Here is a 17,620-nt window from a genome sequence, read left to right as displayed (position 1 = left end):
CAACTGTATATGAAATGTTGTACTGGTGCAGGAATCTTCTCCTCTGTATGTCATGGATTATATGATCATATAATGGGAATAGCTGAAATACTCTTACCAGAGGGAGTGGATTCGGATGCCGGTGACACCGAATCGAACAGGCTCCGAGATCCTTAATGGACGATGGTTGGTCCCAGAAACCCCGGATCTCAAGGGGAATCTTTCCTCTGCACTAAGATACAAGTCAAATTTCAGGCGTCTCTTTTTAAGTTCTCTAAGGAGTGATGGCGATAGATTGCAAAAAGGTCTTTCGCAATCTATCGCCATCACTCCTTAGAGAACTTAAAAAGAGACGCCTGAAATCTGACTTGTATCTTAGTGCAGACTTCTGGGAAAATTAGTGAGGCAATCCTACAAGCAGGAAATTATGTTCCTAGGGGGGGCATATTGCATTGCATTTTGAGAAAATGACAGAGCTGCAGATTGAAAAGGAAAGACTCTCCTGTGGCCGTGACCCTTCCTTGGCCCTCTGAACTGGCAGTCGAGACTTGGATTACAGAGGAAAGATTCCCCTTGAGATCCGGGGGTTCCTGGGACCAACCATCGTCCATTAAGGATCTCGGAGCCTGTTCGATTCGGTGTCACCGGCATCCGAATCCACTCCCTCTGGTAAGCGTATTTCAGCTATTCCCATTATATGATCATATAATCCATGACATACAGAGGAGAAGATTCCTGCACCACTGCAACATTTCATATACAGTTGGTTCTGGGACTTTTTCATTGTCTGGTTTATGGTTACATATCGGGACTTTTCTGTATTTTTCCCATCACATACTTATTGATATCACATCATATGTGCTTCATTCATGGGCCCTCTCTAATGGCCACCATCACTGATGTGTTTTCCACCATTGGTCATCATCATTAGTGCTACATTTTTTTGTATTTGTGTTTATAATATTGGTCATATTCTATGTAGCTGCTTTTTGTATATTGGGTTAGCACAGTGTTATTTATATACATCCTTCTGTTATACACATACAAGTTAAAATAACCTTTTTAATTTATTTTATTTTTATCTCTTATTTTTAATTTTATATTTTTTTATTTTCATTTGTATTTTTTCCTATGCGACATCCCCCCCTCTCTCCTGCAGAGAATCCCTATGGATTCCAAATCTCCCAAACCCAGTATTCAATCCCCTATTAGAGGTAATTCATCCACATATCATATAAGCAGTATATACTTTATGCATAAATAACTGTAATACTTCATTTCTAATAATATGAAAATACCCATCAACTAAGGTTTTGTTTTATATGTAAATGTGATTCAAAAAAATGTTTTAATCTGATATTATTTTTTGTGTCTTCTAAACCCGTTTTTTTATATAAAACATTTTTTTTGGTTTCAAATATGATTTTTTATATGTTGTTGTGTTTAACCGTTAAATATAATAGACCCTGGTGATGATATGCGGGATTTTATTTCAATCTGCCTTGCACAAATAATTGTACCACTATATGACCAACTGAAGCACCAAACGAGCGGTGTCGCTAACCCGGATATCAGGAATAAGGTAGCGCTGTTACCAATTCGAACAAAAGCCTAAAACATACAAAGTTGCATAATCAAAGGAGATAGGGAACTGGCACGGACTTCGGTCTGCAACAATCACAGGCAAAATGCCTGCTGCCAAATTAAGTGCGCGAGTGCAGTCCGAATACCGCACACTATATAAGGGTAGGAGGTGTAGCCAGCGGCACGCTCCCGTGGACGTCCAATGACGAAACGCGTAGGGCGTGGCCTGTACAACGTCTTGCATCATCTCCTAACAAAACGAGCACAGGATTTTTTGACGGCTCAAATACAGATCTTTCATGCTTAACTCAAACTTTTATCATGTGAGTACCATTCTGTTTATCTTTGGAATAAAGTTTTAAACGTTTTTACGCTATGGGCACGCCTTCTCTTTTATGTTAACATAACACGATCCGGAATTGCCAGAAACTGCTGCACAGTAGCGCAAACTGTGATCGCGCAATACCCCTGCAGGGGTGACAGTATCCGGTGAGTGTTTGCACAGTAAGAGCACGATTAAAAGCACTGCCATTAAGGAACACTGGAACAGGAAGATTCAGGGACAGTCCCCAAAATTAGGGACAGTTAGGAGCTATGCTAAAGTTACGTTTATTGCACATCAATTGTAATATATTAACAACATTTTTTGGGGGGTAAAATATAAAAGATGAGGTTGTGTCGAGTAAATAGATACCAAACACGCCAAGCCTTAAATTATCGTGTGCCCTTGACAAACTTCGGCACCCAATGTTTTCCATAAGCGACACTCTAAAAGCCCCTACAGGTCATCAGTTTAGCGTTAACTGGGAATAATGGTACAAAAAAGTGGCGAGTGGTAAGTAGCCTTTGCAGCAAGGTGCACATGGAAGGGTATCGCACATCACGAACATACAAAAGATTTCCCAGCACACTTACCAGCTAGCCCGCAAAACAACCAAAGCGACCCTGTCTAACAATTTATGTTAAAAACAGTTTTTCTTTTTTTTTTTCACACATCTGCAAATATATGTGTAAGCTGGTACCTGTCAAAACTAGGTACCTGCCCCCCCCCCCCAAAAAAAAAATGACATGCCAAATGTGGCATGTAAGGAGGTGAGGAATCCTTAAAGCGGAAGTTCTGCTTTTGGGTGGAACTTCACTTTAAAGCCCAATTCACACTTGGCAATCCGGGATTGCAGGTGGAATTACCGTTATTCTACCCACGGTTCCAAATCGCCTGGCAACTGCTGCAGAACGGCCGAGACGCGTTTAACCACTTCCCGCCCACCATATAGCAAAATGACAGCCGGAAAGTGGTTCTGTTATCCTTACTGGGGAGTCATATGACATCCAGCAGGACAAGCCACCATTGCGCGCCCGCGGGGGCATGCAGCGCGGCGATGTGTGATGTGTCAGTCTGACACACCGCATCTTCGATCGAGCTAAAGAGCCTCTGACGGAGGCTCTTTACCACATGATCAGCTGTGTCCAATCACAGCTGATCACAGTGTAAACAGGAAGAGCCGTGTATCGGCTTTTATTCTACAGCCCTCCCAAGGATCCCCACCGAGGACCACCAGGGATGCCCACCCATGGCCACCAGGGATGCCCACCCAGGACCCCAAGGTAAGCCCACTAGAGCCCACCAGGGATGTCAATCATTGCTCATTAGGGGTGGCACTCTGTGCCCATCAGTGATGCCTGCCAGTGCCTCCTGATCAGTGCTGCCTATCAGTGCACATTTGTGCCACCTATCCGTGCCCATCTGTGCCACCTACAAGTGCCCATCAGTGCCACCTATAAGTGCCCATCAGTGCCGCCTATCAGTGCCACCTATCAGTGCCCATCAGTGTTGTTTATCAGTGCCGCCTTTGAGTGTCCATCAGTGCTTTATATCAGTGCCACCTATCAGTGCCCATCAGTGCTGCATATAAGTACATCATAAGTGCCCATCAGTGAAGGAGGAAACTCACTTATTTTATTTACAAAGTTTTGTAACAGAAACAAAGAAAACTTTAATTATTTTTTTCTAAATCTTCGGTATTTTATTATTTGTGGCGCAAAAAATAAAAAGCCCAGTGGTGATCAGATACCACCAAAAGCAAGCTCTATTTGTGGGGAAAAAATTATAAAAATTTTGTTTGGGTACAGCGCCGCAGGACCGCGCAATTGTCATTCAAAGTGTGACAGGACAGCGCTGAAAGCTGAAAACTGGCCTGTGCAGGAAGGGGTATCAGTGCCGGTATTGAAGGGGTTAAGTGCCATTATCCTTCGATGGCACCCCAAACATGGTGCAATTCTCCGCACAATGGCGGCAAACCACTCCTTTACAAATCGTGTGAAGCGCATCGTCCAAAAAAAAAAAGCGTAGGGGTCTCCTTTTCAAATGTGCTGGCCCTCTGCGACACGCAGAATCGCGATTGTCACAATTGTGCTTTGAAAATGGCGTGTTCCCACGGGGTCTGGGATTTGTTTTACCTTCGTCGCGATTGGGTTTACGTTTTGCTTTAAGAATGAATGGCACTCTAATGCATCTGGAAAGGAGCAGCGTGTTTTGCCTGCGGGAAATGCGCTAGGCTAACACGGGTCAGCGTTGCAGAATATAAATTTGGGCGTTCTGGCTTGTTTTGCCTCGGGTAGAGGTTAACCCATTATTTACAGGAACCTTCACCAGAAACCCATCCCCCTCTAACTAAATTGCAGTCCAAGGGAAGTTCCTGGCAGGGGTGCTGTTGGGAGGGGTGAAAATTCTCGTCTCACGCTCCCTAGGAGACACGAACACAACATTTACCTCAGAAGCCTCTTGCCCTCACTAAAGATGGCCGCCCCGACACCTTCACCAGCAGCACGTGCTCGTGACATCACCGCCAGGCGCTTTCTACCCTGCCGTGTCACGTGGTTCGTGCTCTCTCACCTTCGGATAGTCTAATTGGGTTTGGGGGTGCGGAGTTCCTAGAGCAGCGGGGAACTGCCACCAATCACTGAGCGTACACCGGCTGACGTCACAGGGGCTCGTCTTTTCCTACCTCTGCAGCAGTTCTAAAGATCACGTGGGACTGGATATACAGGGTAAGGAGATGGGGCACCTCCAACCCTAGGGGAAGAGTTTGTAACCAGAGAATGGGGCTCATGATTCTGGGTAGGACTGTAAGCAAGGGGGGTAGCCATCGTGTTTTTTGAGCTTTCTGATGACCTGAGCTGGCACACTCTGGTTTATATATGATCATATGAAATTAATTGCAAACACAGGATCAGTCCCTGTAATATGTTTATTTCCTATGATCATTAGCGCCATCTAGTGTCCATAATGTTGTATTTAGCTGATTAAAGTCTTTCAGGAAAATCCCTCAGTGTGGCAACTAAATGGAGAGTATATATAGGGGATCCACTGCCAGCCGGCTCAGCCAGGGATGTCAGGAGCCTCGGGCAATGTGAAAGCCGGTGAATGATGATGTCACACGCCAGGGGGGCAGAGCTTCGTGTTTTGAGGCCGCCCTGCCTCTTTATCAAGCCGATAACTACTGTGGAAATACCAATCTTAAATATTCTATGTCCTATTTAAGTTCGGTATCTGCAAAGCCAATGAATGACGATGTCACATGCTGGGGGGGAGGGGGCGTGGCTACGCGTTTTGAGGCCACCCTGCCTCTTTATCAAGCCAATAACTACTGTGGAAATACCCATCTTAAATATCCTATGTCCTATTTAAGTTCGGTATCTCCAAAGCCAATGAATGACGATGTCACACGCTGGGCGGGAGGGGGGCGTGGCTACGCGTTTTGAGGCCACCCTGCCTTTTTATAGAGCCGATAACTACTCTGGATATACCGGTCTTAAATATCCCATATCCTATTTAAGATTGGTATTTCCAAAGCTGATGAACGATGATGTCACACGTAGGGGGTGTGGCTATTCGTTTTGTGACCTCCTTGCCTTTTTATCAAGCCAATAACTACTGTGGAAATACCAATCTTAAATATCCTATGTCCTATTTAAGTTCGGTATCTCCAAAGCCAATGAATGACAATGTCACACGCTGGGGGGGAGGGGGTGTGGCTACGCGTTTTGAGGCCACCCTGCCTCTTTATAGAGCCGATAACTACTCTGGATATACCGGTCTTAAATATCCCATATCCTATTTAAGATTGGTATTTCCAAAGCTGATGAACGATGATGTCACACATAGGGGGTGTGGCTACTCGTTTTGTGACCGCCCTGCCTCTTTATCAAGCCGATAACTACTGTGGAAATACTGACCTTAATTATGCTGTGTCCTATAAAGGGGAAGCTGGGAAGGAAGTATCACGGTGCTTACAGATAATATGAAAATGATTAAAAACTAAACATAACAGTTTGTTGCGTTTTGTTCAACATTTCCATTATGGTGGTCATGTAAGAAGGGCTCCGGTTGAGCAGAGATCTGATATTCATATGCTATCCCACTTTAAGTTTCAGACCCTTTCTGTAATTCTACAATGTTATGTGTACTCCCTTTCCCTCCTTGTATCTGTTCTTGCAGTGGTTTACTTAGCCAAATCCCCCCCCCCCCATTCTTTCTTTTCCCTCCCCTTTTACTGCATTTTGTAATTTTCCTATTATTATTCATTTTGACAATTACATCATCTTTTGTGTGTTTTTTTATTTATATTGTTCTGGTTCAAAATTTGATTATAAGTAGTGTATTGTTTGCTTATTGTATAAAATCCTGAAGATATTTATATATCTATGTCTACATTGGGAATTCATTTGCCTTGTCCACCACTTCCTGTGGGCTACCGGCAGGGGCGTTGCTAGGTCTACAAAAGATCTGGGGCTAGAGCCCATAGCAGCATAGCAAAGAAAGTTATAAGCTTGGGCGGGCATACACATGTATATACAGTAATATACGTGTGTGTGTGTGTGTGTATATCCCCAGAGAGCCCCCCACTTACATCAGGGTCCCCAGAGAGCCCCCCTTACATCAGGGTCCCTAGAGAGCCCCTCCTTACATCAGAGTCCTCAGAGAGCCTCCCCCTTTCATCAGGGTACCCAGAGGGCCCCCCATTTACATCAGGGTTCCCAGAGAGCCCCCCTTACATTAGGGTCCCCTGAGAGCCTCTCCCTTAAATCTGGGTCCTTAGAGAGCCTCTGCTTTAAAATCAGGGTCCCCAGAGAGCCTCTCCCTTGCATCAGGGTCCCCAGAGAGCCTCCCCTCCCCTTTGGGGACCCCTGCAGAGACTCGGGGCTATTGGCCCTAGATTCGGGGCTATAGCCCCAAAAGCCACCCCCTAGCAACGCCCCTGGCTACCGGTATGTGGTCATCGGTCCCACATTTCTTTCAGGACTGTGCCATCACTTGCCCCCATTTGGTCTCTGCTGTGTGGGACCCTTTGAGGCGGTGGACGCATTTGCGACACCCAGGGTGATGAGGGGGTTCCCCAGTCAGCGCCCGTTCTGCTGCGCCTGTTCCCTCTTTCCCTCGAGATGTTCACATCTCTTGGTGTCCATCTGATCCCCAGCACACCGATTCCTTTTCAATGGTGTTGCTCCTCTCCTCTTGACCAATCAGCCGCCCGGTGGGCTTGTGGGATGGGCGGCCTTCCGGCGTTGTGATTGGTTGAGTCCCCCCCCCCCCCTGCTGCCTACCGCTTGGCCCTCTGGTCAATGTAGTTTGGAGTGTGATCTGAAACCCTCGCGTATGCGCGGTGGTGCTATCACGTTTGGTGACCACGTCGGTGACGTCAGACGCTGACCGAATGGAAGACACATATAAGCCGGATTCTCAGGCAACGCCACTGCCAGAGATTGAGGGCGACCTGTGAAGCACATCTGCTTGTTTGTTAGGTAAGGCCTGCTGTTACATACATTTTTTTTTTTGTTGTAACTCCATGCTTAGCTGATCTAATACTAATTTGGACATTGCTGGTTTAAGCCTATTATGATTTATTTATTTTCATATATGCCCCTCAAACTCTGCTGGACAGTTGAGTGTCTACATTACAAGTCCCAGACCTATTGGCGTATTTATTATTCACCCAATATACCACACTCTTCCCTCTATTATCTCCCAATATATTTTCCACTTTTGGTATCTGTCATATTAGTTTTTTTATAATAGAGACAATAGTCCTGTGTACCATGTGGTACCGACTTATTAAATCTAATTACCAGATGGCTGCTTGTTTAATGAACTTTGTTTACTTTATCATATGTAATATAATTAACTACTATATGATATTCCCTCTATGTCATACAACAAATAATCATAGAGTTCTCATTGAATGATCCCTACCAATTCAAATGTTAGGATCTCAAATCTACTAAAAATTATTATATTTTTTCCATGTCCCTTCTCTTGTTTCTTTTTCCCTATTTCAGCGTCATTTATTTAATCTCTATTGGACACATGATGTTCTACATATAGGCGCCCTTCATTATATGCTCTGAATAAATTTTCTTTTAAGCAAGTAATTTGCTTGGGATCTTTCCCACTGGCAAATAAGGTTTATCCTTCATGCGCCTTTTTGCTATTTTCATTTCGGTGCGATTCTTTCCAAGTGATTTAAATTACACACATTTAGGACTTATTCCTTTTTTTTCTTTGTTAGCCTGGTCGTTGTGTGTTCTCTGTTGCCGCATAATGCCTCCTCCTCTTGGTGGTCCTTCCTCCGGTGGTGACCGTCCTGGGGGCTTTGAGGTGGTAAGCTCTTGCATGGATGGACATTGGCAAATAGATTGTTTCTCTCTTTTTTTGTAATGTGTATCTATGCATTTTTTGGTGTATTTTCTTATGCAGTATTTTTTATTTTCCTTTATAGTTTCTCGTAGTCATTGGTTGATTCATATATCCCCTGATGAAGCCATAAGGAGAAACATGCCGAAGGGATAGCATACGAATATCAGATCTCTGTTCAACCGGAACCCTTCTTACATGACCACCATAATGGAAATGTTAAAACTCAACGAACTGTTATGTTTGTTTTTTTAATCATGTTCATATCAAATTTATATAATTTTATATATGTATGGTTTCCATTATAAGCACCGTGATAATCCCTTCCCGACTTCCCCTTTTCTGAATTTTGAATTTCTTGGGATGAGGTGCTAGATACCAGGTGTCTACCTTAGTTGGATACAACTTTACAAACAATATCCTATGTCCTATTTAAGATCTGTATTTCCAAAGTTGATGAACAATGATATCACATGCCAGGGATGTGTAGGGGTGTGGCTGCTATTTCAGATCAGTAGTTCCACAGTAGTTATCGGCTTGAGAAAGAGGCAAGGCGGCCACGAAGCCTGTAGCCACAGACCCTACGTGTGACGTCATTGTTCACCAACTTTGGAAATACCAATCTTAACTAGGACATGGGATATTTAAGACTAGTATATGCAGAGTAGTTATTGGCCTCAAAACACATAGCCATGCTCCCCGGCATGCAATGAAGACATGGTTGTACAGCCCTGACCCCATCAAGGCATGGACTCGACCAGACCTGGTCCCTAAAGCAGATTCAACAGCACAGTGCTTGTGCTGTGTAATCTGCTTCTCTTTAAACTGTAAAAAAAAGCCTGGCTGAACCTGCCACTTCCCCCCTCTCTGTACTGACCACGAAAATCATAGCTGCTGAGTCCTGACCACCGTGGTCAGTGTACATCCCTTTGTCATCCGCAGCCCTGCTCTCAGCTCTCCTTTCTCCCCCTCACTCCCTCCTCCCTGCCTGTCAGCTCCGTGTCTGTGTCTCTGCCCCCCTCCCCCCCCATCCCCATCCCTGCTGCTATTTGTATAAATAAAATTATATATATGGTCAGTGCCAGCCCCTCTATTATAGTTAGGCATAGCACACTGTATTAGTTTTTTAGTTTTTATGCTTTAGTTTTTTAGTTTTTATGCTTTAGCGCGATCTTTAGGCTGGTCACGTGACTCTCGGCCGGTTTCCAGGGCTACTGCAGGAAGGCCTGAGCGGCCATGTGATCTCCGCAGCTGACGTCAGAGGGAGAACTTGGCCCCTCCTGCAGAAGCCATCCATTGGAGATGTACAGTGGCCACGATCCATGTGACCGGCCTGAAGATCATTCTAAATCTGTATTTACAAGTCTCGTTTTTATAAAAGACATTTTACAGTGTGCTATGCCTGCCTATAATAGAGGGGCCGGCACAGCTTTATACTTTTGGGTTAACAAACACTGTCCTGTAAATTGTGAGGTGGGGCCTCTATAGATCGGACTTGTATTTTCCAGCACATCCCACAGATGCTCGATTGGATTGCGATATGAAGGTCAAGTCAACACCTCAAATTCGTTGTGTTCCTCAAACCATTTTTGAGTTCATCAGACCAGGCTACCTTCTACTCACCCTGCCAGAAGAGAGACAAGGGCAGGACACACCATGTAACCTGAGAGAAGACAACGGGTAAAAATAAAAAAGATATGTATACTAAAAAAAAATTTAAAAATGGAAAATTGGAGGTGGGACTGGGGGAGGCCTGACCAGAAGTTTGGATTTGAAGTCAAATTTCTTGTTTTGGAATGTGTGCATGTGTGTATCCTTTCCACAAATAATCGGAAACAAGAAAAGTTTGACTTTAATGCCAAACTCCTGGTTAGGCTCCCCCCAGTCCTCCCAAATTTAAATTTTTTTTTTTTAGTATACTCATCTTTTTTTTTTTACCCGTTGTCTTCTGTGGTGGTCAACTCTCCTGATATACGGGGGCTCAAGTGTGGCCCCTTTGGTTTTCAATCATTGACATTTTGGTTCCTATCAGATAATTTCACATTTTATATGGATTCTAGAGGATTGTATTTTTTCATTATATAAGACTGATAAAAAAGGAAAAGGTATTCTTGAAATGGATTGAGTTCTCCAATATATGTTACAGTTATGGAAACTTTTATGGTTTGAGGTCATTTTTTCTCATCACTCCTCCAGTGGTGGGCAGTTCTGATGCTGCAGAGAACAGGTTCAGGGAAAGTGAGCTGAATGACTCTGGGCATCATTCAGACTGGAAGATGATTGGTGGAGGGCGTCTGATGTTAAAAAGCAATACATTTCTTTCAAAGTTCAATTCCATTGCCATTTGAACAAACAAATCTCTCAAAATCTTTGTCTAACCATTTAAAGACCGCACGCCCACAATGTGCTTTGGACGGGTGGCCCGTGCAGGCAAAGTGGTGTACTGGTACGTTGCTGCCTGCTTCTGGATTTAGGAGGCTTGCATGTGCACCCCCCCCCCCCCCCCCCTTTGCTGACACCCAATGTGATTGTACACAACGGGAGTCTGTCAGCAAGACCAGGCCAATGATTCATGACCGGGACCTTCTGATCAACTGTGTTCAATCACAGCCCAGAGCTCTGTGTTGACAATCAACACAGGGCTCCCTACAGAGGAAAACATCTCTTTTTCTTATCCCTGCAAAGCAGGGATATGAAACAAAGAGGTCTGTAGTAAAAGCAGCACACATTACACAATGTTAGGCACACATTTAACCCCTTCCCAGCATCATTGGTACAGTGACAGTGTATAGTCATATCACTGTATTAGTGTCACTGGTGATGTCTGTCAATTAGTTAGTCCCCCCAGCATTAGTTAGTTTTAGATTATCCGCTGCACTATCGCAGTCCCATTAGAAGTCGCTGATCACCTTCATTAGTAGTATAAAAAAAAAAAAACAATACATACCACATAGTTTGTAGGCGCCTTAACATTCATACAAACCAATCAATATACACTTATTGGTATTTTTTTTTACCAAAGACATGTAGCAGAATACATTTTGGCCAAAATTATTTGAAGACATTTTTTTATTGGATATGTTTTATAGCAGAAAGTAAAAAATATTGTTTTTTTTCCCAAATTTTTTGTTTATATCACAAAACAAAAAAAAATTCAGAAAGCTCCATTTGTGTGAAAAAAATAATATAAATTTAATTTGGGTACAGTGTTGCATGACCGCGCAATTACTAGTTAAAGTAGTGTAGTGCTGAATAGCAAAAAATGGCCTGGTCATGAAAACAAGGCCAGTTCAAGGTGCGCGTTACTAACTAATTTTCTTTTATTACAGATTCTTGCTACTTCCATGGCCCCATCTGCAGATGAAAATGCCCTTTGTTCTCCATGGTCACTTACTCCAGTCCTTTCACCAGAAGAAGAACAAGAACTTCAGGAGTACGAGTCAGGAAACATCAGTGCGCCACTGTGCCCGTATTTTGCTGCTCAAATTATAGAAAAAAGGCAAATTTCTCGGTTATCCCAGGTTCTTTCTTTGAAATACCCTTTTCCAGATGGCATGAAGCACTTAAAGAGGGTTCGAGCTCATCAGCCTCATCTTGAAATTCTGCTTCGTCCTGTCACAGCTGAGGAGAAAATTAACCTTTCAAAAGATAGAGCTACCAGCTGTGCTGTAAACAGTGCAGTTTTCAGCTCGGAAAATAATGTGAAGGATGGTGACACAACTCAGGTTCCTTTACTCACACAAATTTTCAAAGAAGACCCCATTGACTTAACTGGTTTGGGAGAACCATTTGTGGTTTCAGTCCCATTGCGTGCAGCAAGGAACTGTAAGGAGCAGCAAGTGTGGGCAGGAATTTGGCCTAGCACCTACCATGCCAAGCCTAAGACAGTGAACCTAGAGGAAGCCAGTCATGGAGGAGGAGTGTCTGATGAGGAGAAGTTAAGAATTGGCAGTTACATGTGCAGGGCTGTGGAAGCTGCACAGAAGAACCAGGATAGAGGAGGAAAAGGTATCGGCGCTGTTGTGGTAGACCGAGAAAGTGGGAACGTTTTGGCAGTGGGGACTGATCAAACCGGAGAAAAGGGAGGGCCACTGCTTCATGCTTGTATGGTAGCAATAGACATTGTGGCACGCCAACAAGGAGGAGGTGCATATGCATGCCTCGTTGGACTGGAAACTGAGCAACAACCCAAAAAGCACAGTGTAACCAAAAAGGATGGGGAACAAAAAGGGTTTGAGAGGGAGAGACAGAAACGTACAAAAGAGAACAGTGGACAGTGTACTGGAGAGCTGCCATACCTATGTACTGGGTATGACGTATACGTGACACACGAACCTTGTATCATGTGTTCCATGGCGCTTCTCCATTCCCGTGTGTCCTGTGTGTACTATGGATGTCCCTCACCTGGAGGTGCACTAGGAACTTTCTACAGACTTCACTGCCACCCAGGCCTTAATCACAAGTTCCTCGTATTCCGAGGAGTGATGGAAAAGGAGTGCCAAGCCCTGGTTTCTGGGGCAGAAGTGTGATCCTTATCTTCTCACCATAAGGACCTTTTTAAGGGATTGTCCACTTAGGCGTGGTTCACATTGGTGCGATGCGAGAACCCTGCGAATCCACTGTGGGTTCCCACTGCCATATGCAAACTGCTGGGAGTGTCAATAGAAAGTTAATGACACCCCCAAATCAGTTTGCATATCGCAGTGCGAACTGTCAATTCGGACAGGAATCAGATCTCATGGGTGTGAACATCCATGCGATCGGATTCTGGTGCGGACCAAAAAAAGGGTCCTGTGCGAGTGTGGTCCGAATGCGATGCAAATTCAGCCATACAATCTGTATGGCTGAGTTTGCATCCCACAGAGATCGCATGTCGGACAGCGCACCAGTGTGAACCGAGCGTTAAAACTGGTAGCTCAGTTATGAGTAAATGTATGTGGATTGAACATCCAACTATATTCTTCTATCTTGTGTGAGATGTTCCAATAAGATCTCCTCAACAAAGTTCTGGGTTGCATCTTCTCACAGTGTTAAATCTAATGCCAATTTTTCTTGCTGCTTTCTACATAAAATAACTGCAATGTCATAAGGACTACAGTAGCAGAAGGGTCCTCTGGTACAGAAATGTATGCTGACCGAATCCCAGTGATATACAGGAAGCCCATGGATTATTGACCTAATCACCATCACTATAAACAGCTTTGGGTGGACTAGCCTCAAAGGGCAATTGTCTCAGAGCTGTTTGGTGGGACAATGATAAAGTTGAAGGTATTGTGTATATAACACCTACATACTGTCATAAAAACTTCTGACATGGGCCAGAGAATTTCCATAGACTGATAGACTTATATGTACATCTATCTTACGAACATTACTCATCTTCTAAAGTCCATCAGGCAGCTTCGAGTGGACTTGTCCTGACCTGTTTACAACTTTTAGTACTTGTTCTTTTAAAAAAATTTTATTTTTGTTATTAAACCTCAAATCTTTTACATTGTCTTTAGAGTTTTATTACTGAACACTGATCCCCATCTTCTCTGGTCTCCTGCTGGCACTCCTGGTTCCTCCTCTTCTTGGTGTCGCACAATAGGAAACCACTAGGTGGCTTGGCCCCACCCCCCACATCACAGGATTTGATTGACGGCAGCAGGAGCCAATGGCTCCCACTGCTATCAGTCTGCCCTGTGAAGAGAGAGACAGCCGCTGCTCTTGAGCACCACACTGGATCGAGAATGGGCTCAGGTAAGTATGAGGAGGGGTTGCAGGGACTGCACACAGAAGGTTTTTTTTACCCCAAATGCATAGAATGCATTAAAGTAAAAAACCTTTACAACCACTTTAAACTAGTACTTGCTTGAGTCAGGTTTAGGCCAGGTTCACATTATTGCAGATTTGCAGGCCACATTTGCTCGGGCACGGCACCCCATTCATTTAAATGGACTGCTGTGCCTGCGTTTCACGCAGGAAAAAGGTTCCTGCAGCATTTTGAAAAAGCAATGGCCAAGAAATTGCTTGGAGCTTTTGCCAGACCCGCAAACACACTGCCTTTTTTAGATATGCGGGGGTGCCATCAAGAATGAATGGCAGCCCTACATGTTTTTAAACAGCAGTATGTTTTGGTTGCGGGTACAAGAACAAGTGTGATTCCTGCAGCTGAAACCAAATAGTGTGAACCAGGCCATATAATCTAACCAAAAATTTTCAAGCAGATACACAGGAGTCATTTTATTGTAAACCATTTGACCTAGCAGTGTAAACTGGAAATGTGATAGGAAACTAAGGGATTCAAATGAAAAACCATATACCATAAATATGTAAACAGAAAAACTCCCCTACTGGAACGCTAACTCAGGTTCCTGGAACTTCATAACCACAGAACCTTCAAGCTTCTTATTATTTAGTACAAGCTAATAACTGCTTCCTTATTCTTGTCTCTACTGTCATGTTAAACGGTTTGTCACAAAATGTTAAGGAGCAAAAATAGTGTTTTTCAGAGAGTAAATAGAGTCGGGTATCATGACCACTGCCTAATGATGTTGACCTCAGCATCAAAAAACTGGGAGCTAGAGAAATGACCCTGCGCACACTGGGACATAAGTAACAATGTATATACAGTTAATTGGTCCTACCTTTGTCACATTAAAAATAGTTATAGATGATGGCCACTCACAAGATCTTCGAGTCCTTCTTACACCTGTCAGTCATTATAGTAGTGGTCCCTCTCTGGCTGTATTGGTGTTGATGTTGAGGTCATTTCTACTCTGTAGCTGAATAGAGCGATTATTCCCTGCATATTGTGAGCTGTAGCTATGATCAGGCAGTGAAAAAAATGAGAGAAGGTGCAGTGGCCAGGTATAACTTGAGGTTGGTTTCTAGACCAGCAGTTCTCAACCACTGAACCGTGGCCCTCTGCTGGGGTGCAACCTCCCACCTACCTGATCTTTCATCCTCCCAGAGTACCTCCAAGCTCAAATAGTGCCCCCAAACCTTTCAACATAGACTGCAGTGCCTCTCAACTTCTCACAGTGCCTTCCAGCCTAATGCAAAGCCTCAACCCCCCCCCCATAGTTCTTCCAACAGTGTCCCAGACTGATCCTCAACCTCCCACAGTGTCCCCCTAGCCCCTGCAGTCTCCCACAGTATTCTGCAAAGTCCCAAGCCTCCTGGAGAGGCCCCCTGACCCCTTCAGGAACTCATCCCCTAGGGCCACTAAGTCTGCTACGGAGTCCCTTAACCTTATCCAACAACTGCACCCGGCCTTCACAGGGACACCTAACCCTATCCAGAGCTTTTCAGCAACTCAAGACATATTTTACATTCCTGTACATTTAGAGTATAAACCAGGTTGAGAATCACTGGTCTAAACATAAAGTCATTTTTTACTCACTGTATTTCCCAGGCTCCTATAACATCTATGATCTAGTCCAGGGGTCTCCAAAGCCTGGTCTGCTTGTATGTTTTCTCCGTCCCGCAGCTCACTCAGATACACAGATGTGGGGGAGACTCTGATGGGAACACAGATGTGTGGGGGGCTCTTATGGGGGCATAGATGTGCAAGAAGGCTCTGGTGGAAACCTAGATGTGTGGGGAGGTACATTCATTCATGTATAAATGATTTTTTGGCCTGCGAATATGTGTAAAATTTGCGATGTGGCCCTCCTATTGAAAAGTTTGAAGACCCCTGATTTAGACTAAAGACCAGAGCTACCCTCCCACCAAATGCTAACCCTCTGATGGCTACAATATACCTTTAGCACTGCTTCCCCACCATTCCCATTCTGTACCATGAGCTGTCAACTCTCATGGCAGACACTCATATTTGAGTGTGATATCTCATATCACATCTGAAATTTCAGAGGAATCTGCAAGGGACATACAGTAGATCCCACTGACACCAAAAGGAAGGGGGGGACATTCTTCATTCCAATGACGAAAATGAAGGAGGCATTCTTCACCCCATATACACCTATAGGGGGCATCCTTTATCCACTGACACCAATGAGGAAGGGGGGAGGTCTTTATCCCACCGACACCAATGGAAATCCATTCTCAATCCAACTGATACCAATGAGAAGTTCACTTCATCCCACTGACACCAATGAGGGGGCAATCTTAAGCCCACTAACACCAAGGAAGGGGGCATTCTTCATCCCACTGACAATAAAAAGGGGGACATTCTTCATCCAACTGACAATAAAAAGGGGGAAATTCTTCATCCAACTGACACCAGTGTAGGGGAGTTCTTTTCATAGGCGTTTTTTGGTAAAGGTCTTTAACTACCAGTGGCACACAAAGGACATTGCAACAATGACCACAAATATTTTCTCTACATCAGTTCCCTGATCCCTCCTGTTACTAATGACCCCGAAAGCAGTGTCACTTCTGGGGTCTCATCTTTTATTGCTTGGCTTGTGTAGCCAAGGATGAAACTATTCCAGCATGTTCTTTACTGGAATAGCTGCTTTGGAGGGCAGGTGAGACATAGGCTCCCAGCGTCTCCATAAAGAGGACCTGTCACCTGCTCATGCTATCACATAGAGGGCTTGTTAGCCTACTTGTGATAGCAATAAAATAATACATAAATAAATAAAAAAAAGTGTAAAAAATAAAGAATTTAAAAAACAAATGGGAATAATAGAAAAAAAAAAAAAATATAGCACCACTGTCACCCTGTACACATTCCATATAAAAAGTGCAGCGTAGGGTGAGAATGTGTATGTAAACATCAAGTGTGCCACACATATGAGGTGTAAGAGCAATAACTTTAGGGCCGTCATTCATGGTTAACTCTAAACTGATGGGTACTAGGATTGCACTGATACCTATACCGGTATTGGTGCTGATACAGAGTCTGTTCAAGAAAATGCTCCGATACCCAAAACAGATTGCTTTGTGGTGCAATTTGAGCCCATACAAAATGAATGGGCTCGAATTGCACTGCAAAGATTCGCATGTGATTTGACCAGAAAGGCAGTGTAATTCCTGTCCCAATCGCAAGCAGTTTCCCGCACTGCTCCTATGTAAACCCAGGCTTGTCATAGGTATTGGTTTCCTGCACCGCATCAGTGTGAATCCAGGCTAAATAGGTTCACACCGATGCAGTGCAGGAAACCACGTATGATTTGGACAGGTATCACACCGCATTCCTGTTCAAATCTTATGCAGTTCTGAAGATGTCCCCGTTTAATGACGAAACGCGTTAAGCGATTGTTCCTGTGCCTTACTTCCAGTTGGAATGCACGTCAGGCTATGGGCGGCATCCATCTTTTCTGACTGTAATAGTGGCCATTTTTGGATGAAAAAAGTTGTGGCGCTTTTTAAATAATTTAAAAAACGTATCAAGAGATTTTATACTATGAGAGGCTC

The 17,620-nt window shown here is 44.0% G+C and overlaps 2 protein-coding genes across 8 annotated transcripts in view; one reads left to right on the top strand and one right to left on the bottom strand.

Annotated features, from left to right (window-relative positions):
• The window catches only part of LOC141106346 (uncharacterized), a 63,585-nt gene extending 63,337 nt beyond the window's left edge, over positions 1 to 248 (bottom strand). Inside the window, exon 1 of the mRNA XM_073597051.1 lies at positions 98 to 248. The gene's annotated coding sequence lies outside the window, so the exon portion shown is untranslated. The remainder of the gene's footprint in view (positions 1 to 97) is intronic.
• Positions 249 to 504: 256 nt separating this feature from the next.
• ADAT3 (adenosine deaminase tRNA specific 3) lies at positions 505 to 13,746 on the top strand. 7 transcript variants are annotated; one of them, XM_073597045.1, is made up of 3 exons: positions 7,965 to 8,221; positions 8,340 to 8,490; positions 11,584 to 13,746. In XM_073597045.1, the coding sequence occupies exon 3, from the start codon at positions 11,599 to 11,601 to the stop codon at positions 12,781 to 12,783; it is 1,185 nt and encodes a 394-aa protein (XP_073453146.1). In that variant the 5' UTR covers positions 7,965 to 8,221; positions 8,340 to 8,490; positions 11,584 to 11,598; the 3' UTR covers positions 12,784 to 13,746. The 7 variants fall into 7 exon arrangements, with proteins under 7 accessions (XP_073453149.1, XP_073453144.1, XP_073453145.1 ...); XM_073597046.1 differs by having other exon boundaries at positions 8,340 to 8,495; XM_073597048.1 differs by lacking the exons at positions 7,965 to 8,221; positions 8,340 to 8,490 and adding an exon at positions 505 to 648.
• Positions 13,747 to 17,620: the final 3,874 nt, after the last annotated feature.

Source organism: Aquarana catesbeiana, linkage group LG08 (genome assembly GCF_042186555.1).
Source record: "Aquarana catesbeiana isolate 2022-GZ linkage group LG08, ASM4218655v1, whole genome shotgun sequence".
Classification (NCBI taxonomy): domain Eukaryota; kingdom Metazoa; phylum Chordata; class Amphibia; order Anura; family Ranidae; genus Aquarana; species Aquarana catesbeiana.
Note: the sequence above shows the minus strand (reverse complement) of the source record. Positions and strands in the feature narration are given on the sequence as shown.

Bases quoted from the DNA above. Each gene is read 5' to 3' on its own strand.
- ADAT3 (XM_073597042.1), top strand. From the start codon at position 8,036: ATGCGCCTTTTTGCTATTTTCATTTCGGTGCGATTCTTTCCAAGTGAT. The intron at 8,222-11,583 runs GTAAGCTCTTGC...CTTTTATTACAG, and splicing joins GTCCTGGGGGCTTTGAGGTG to ATTCTTGCTACTTCCATGGC.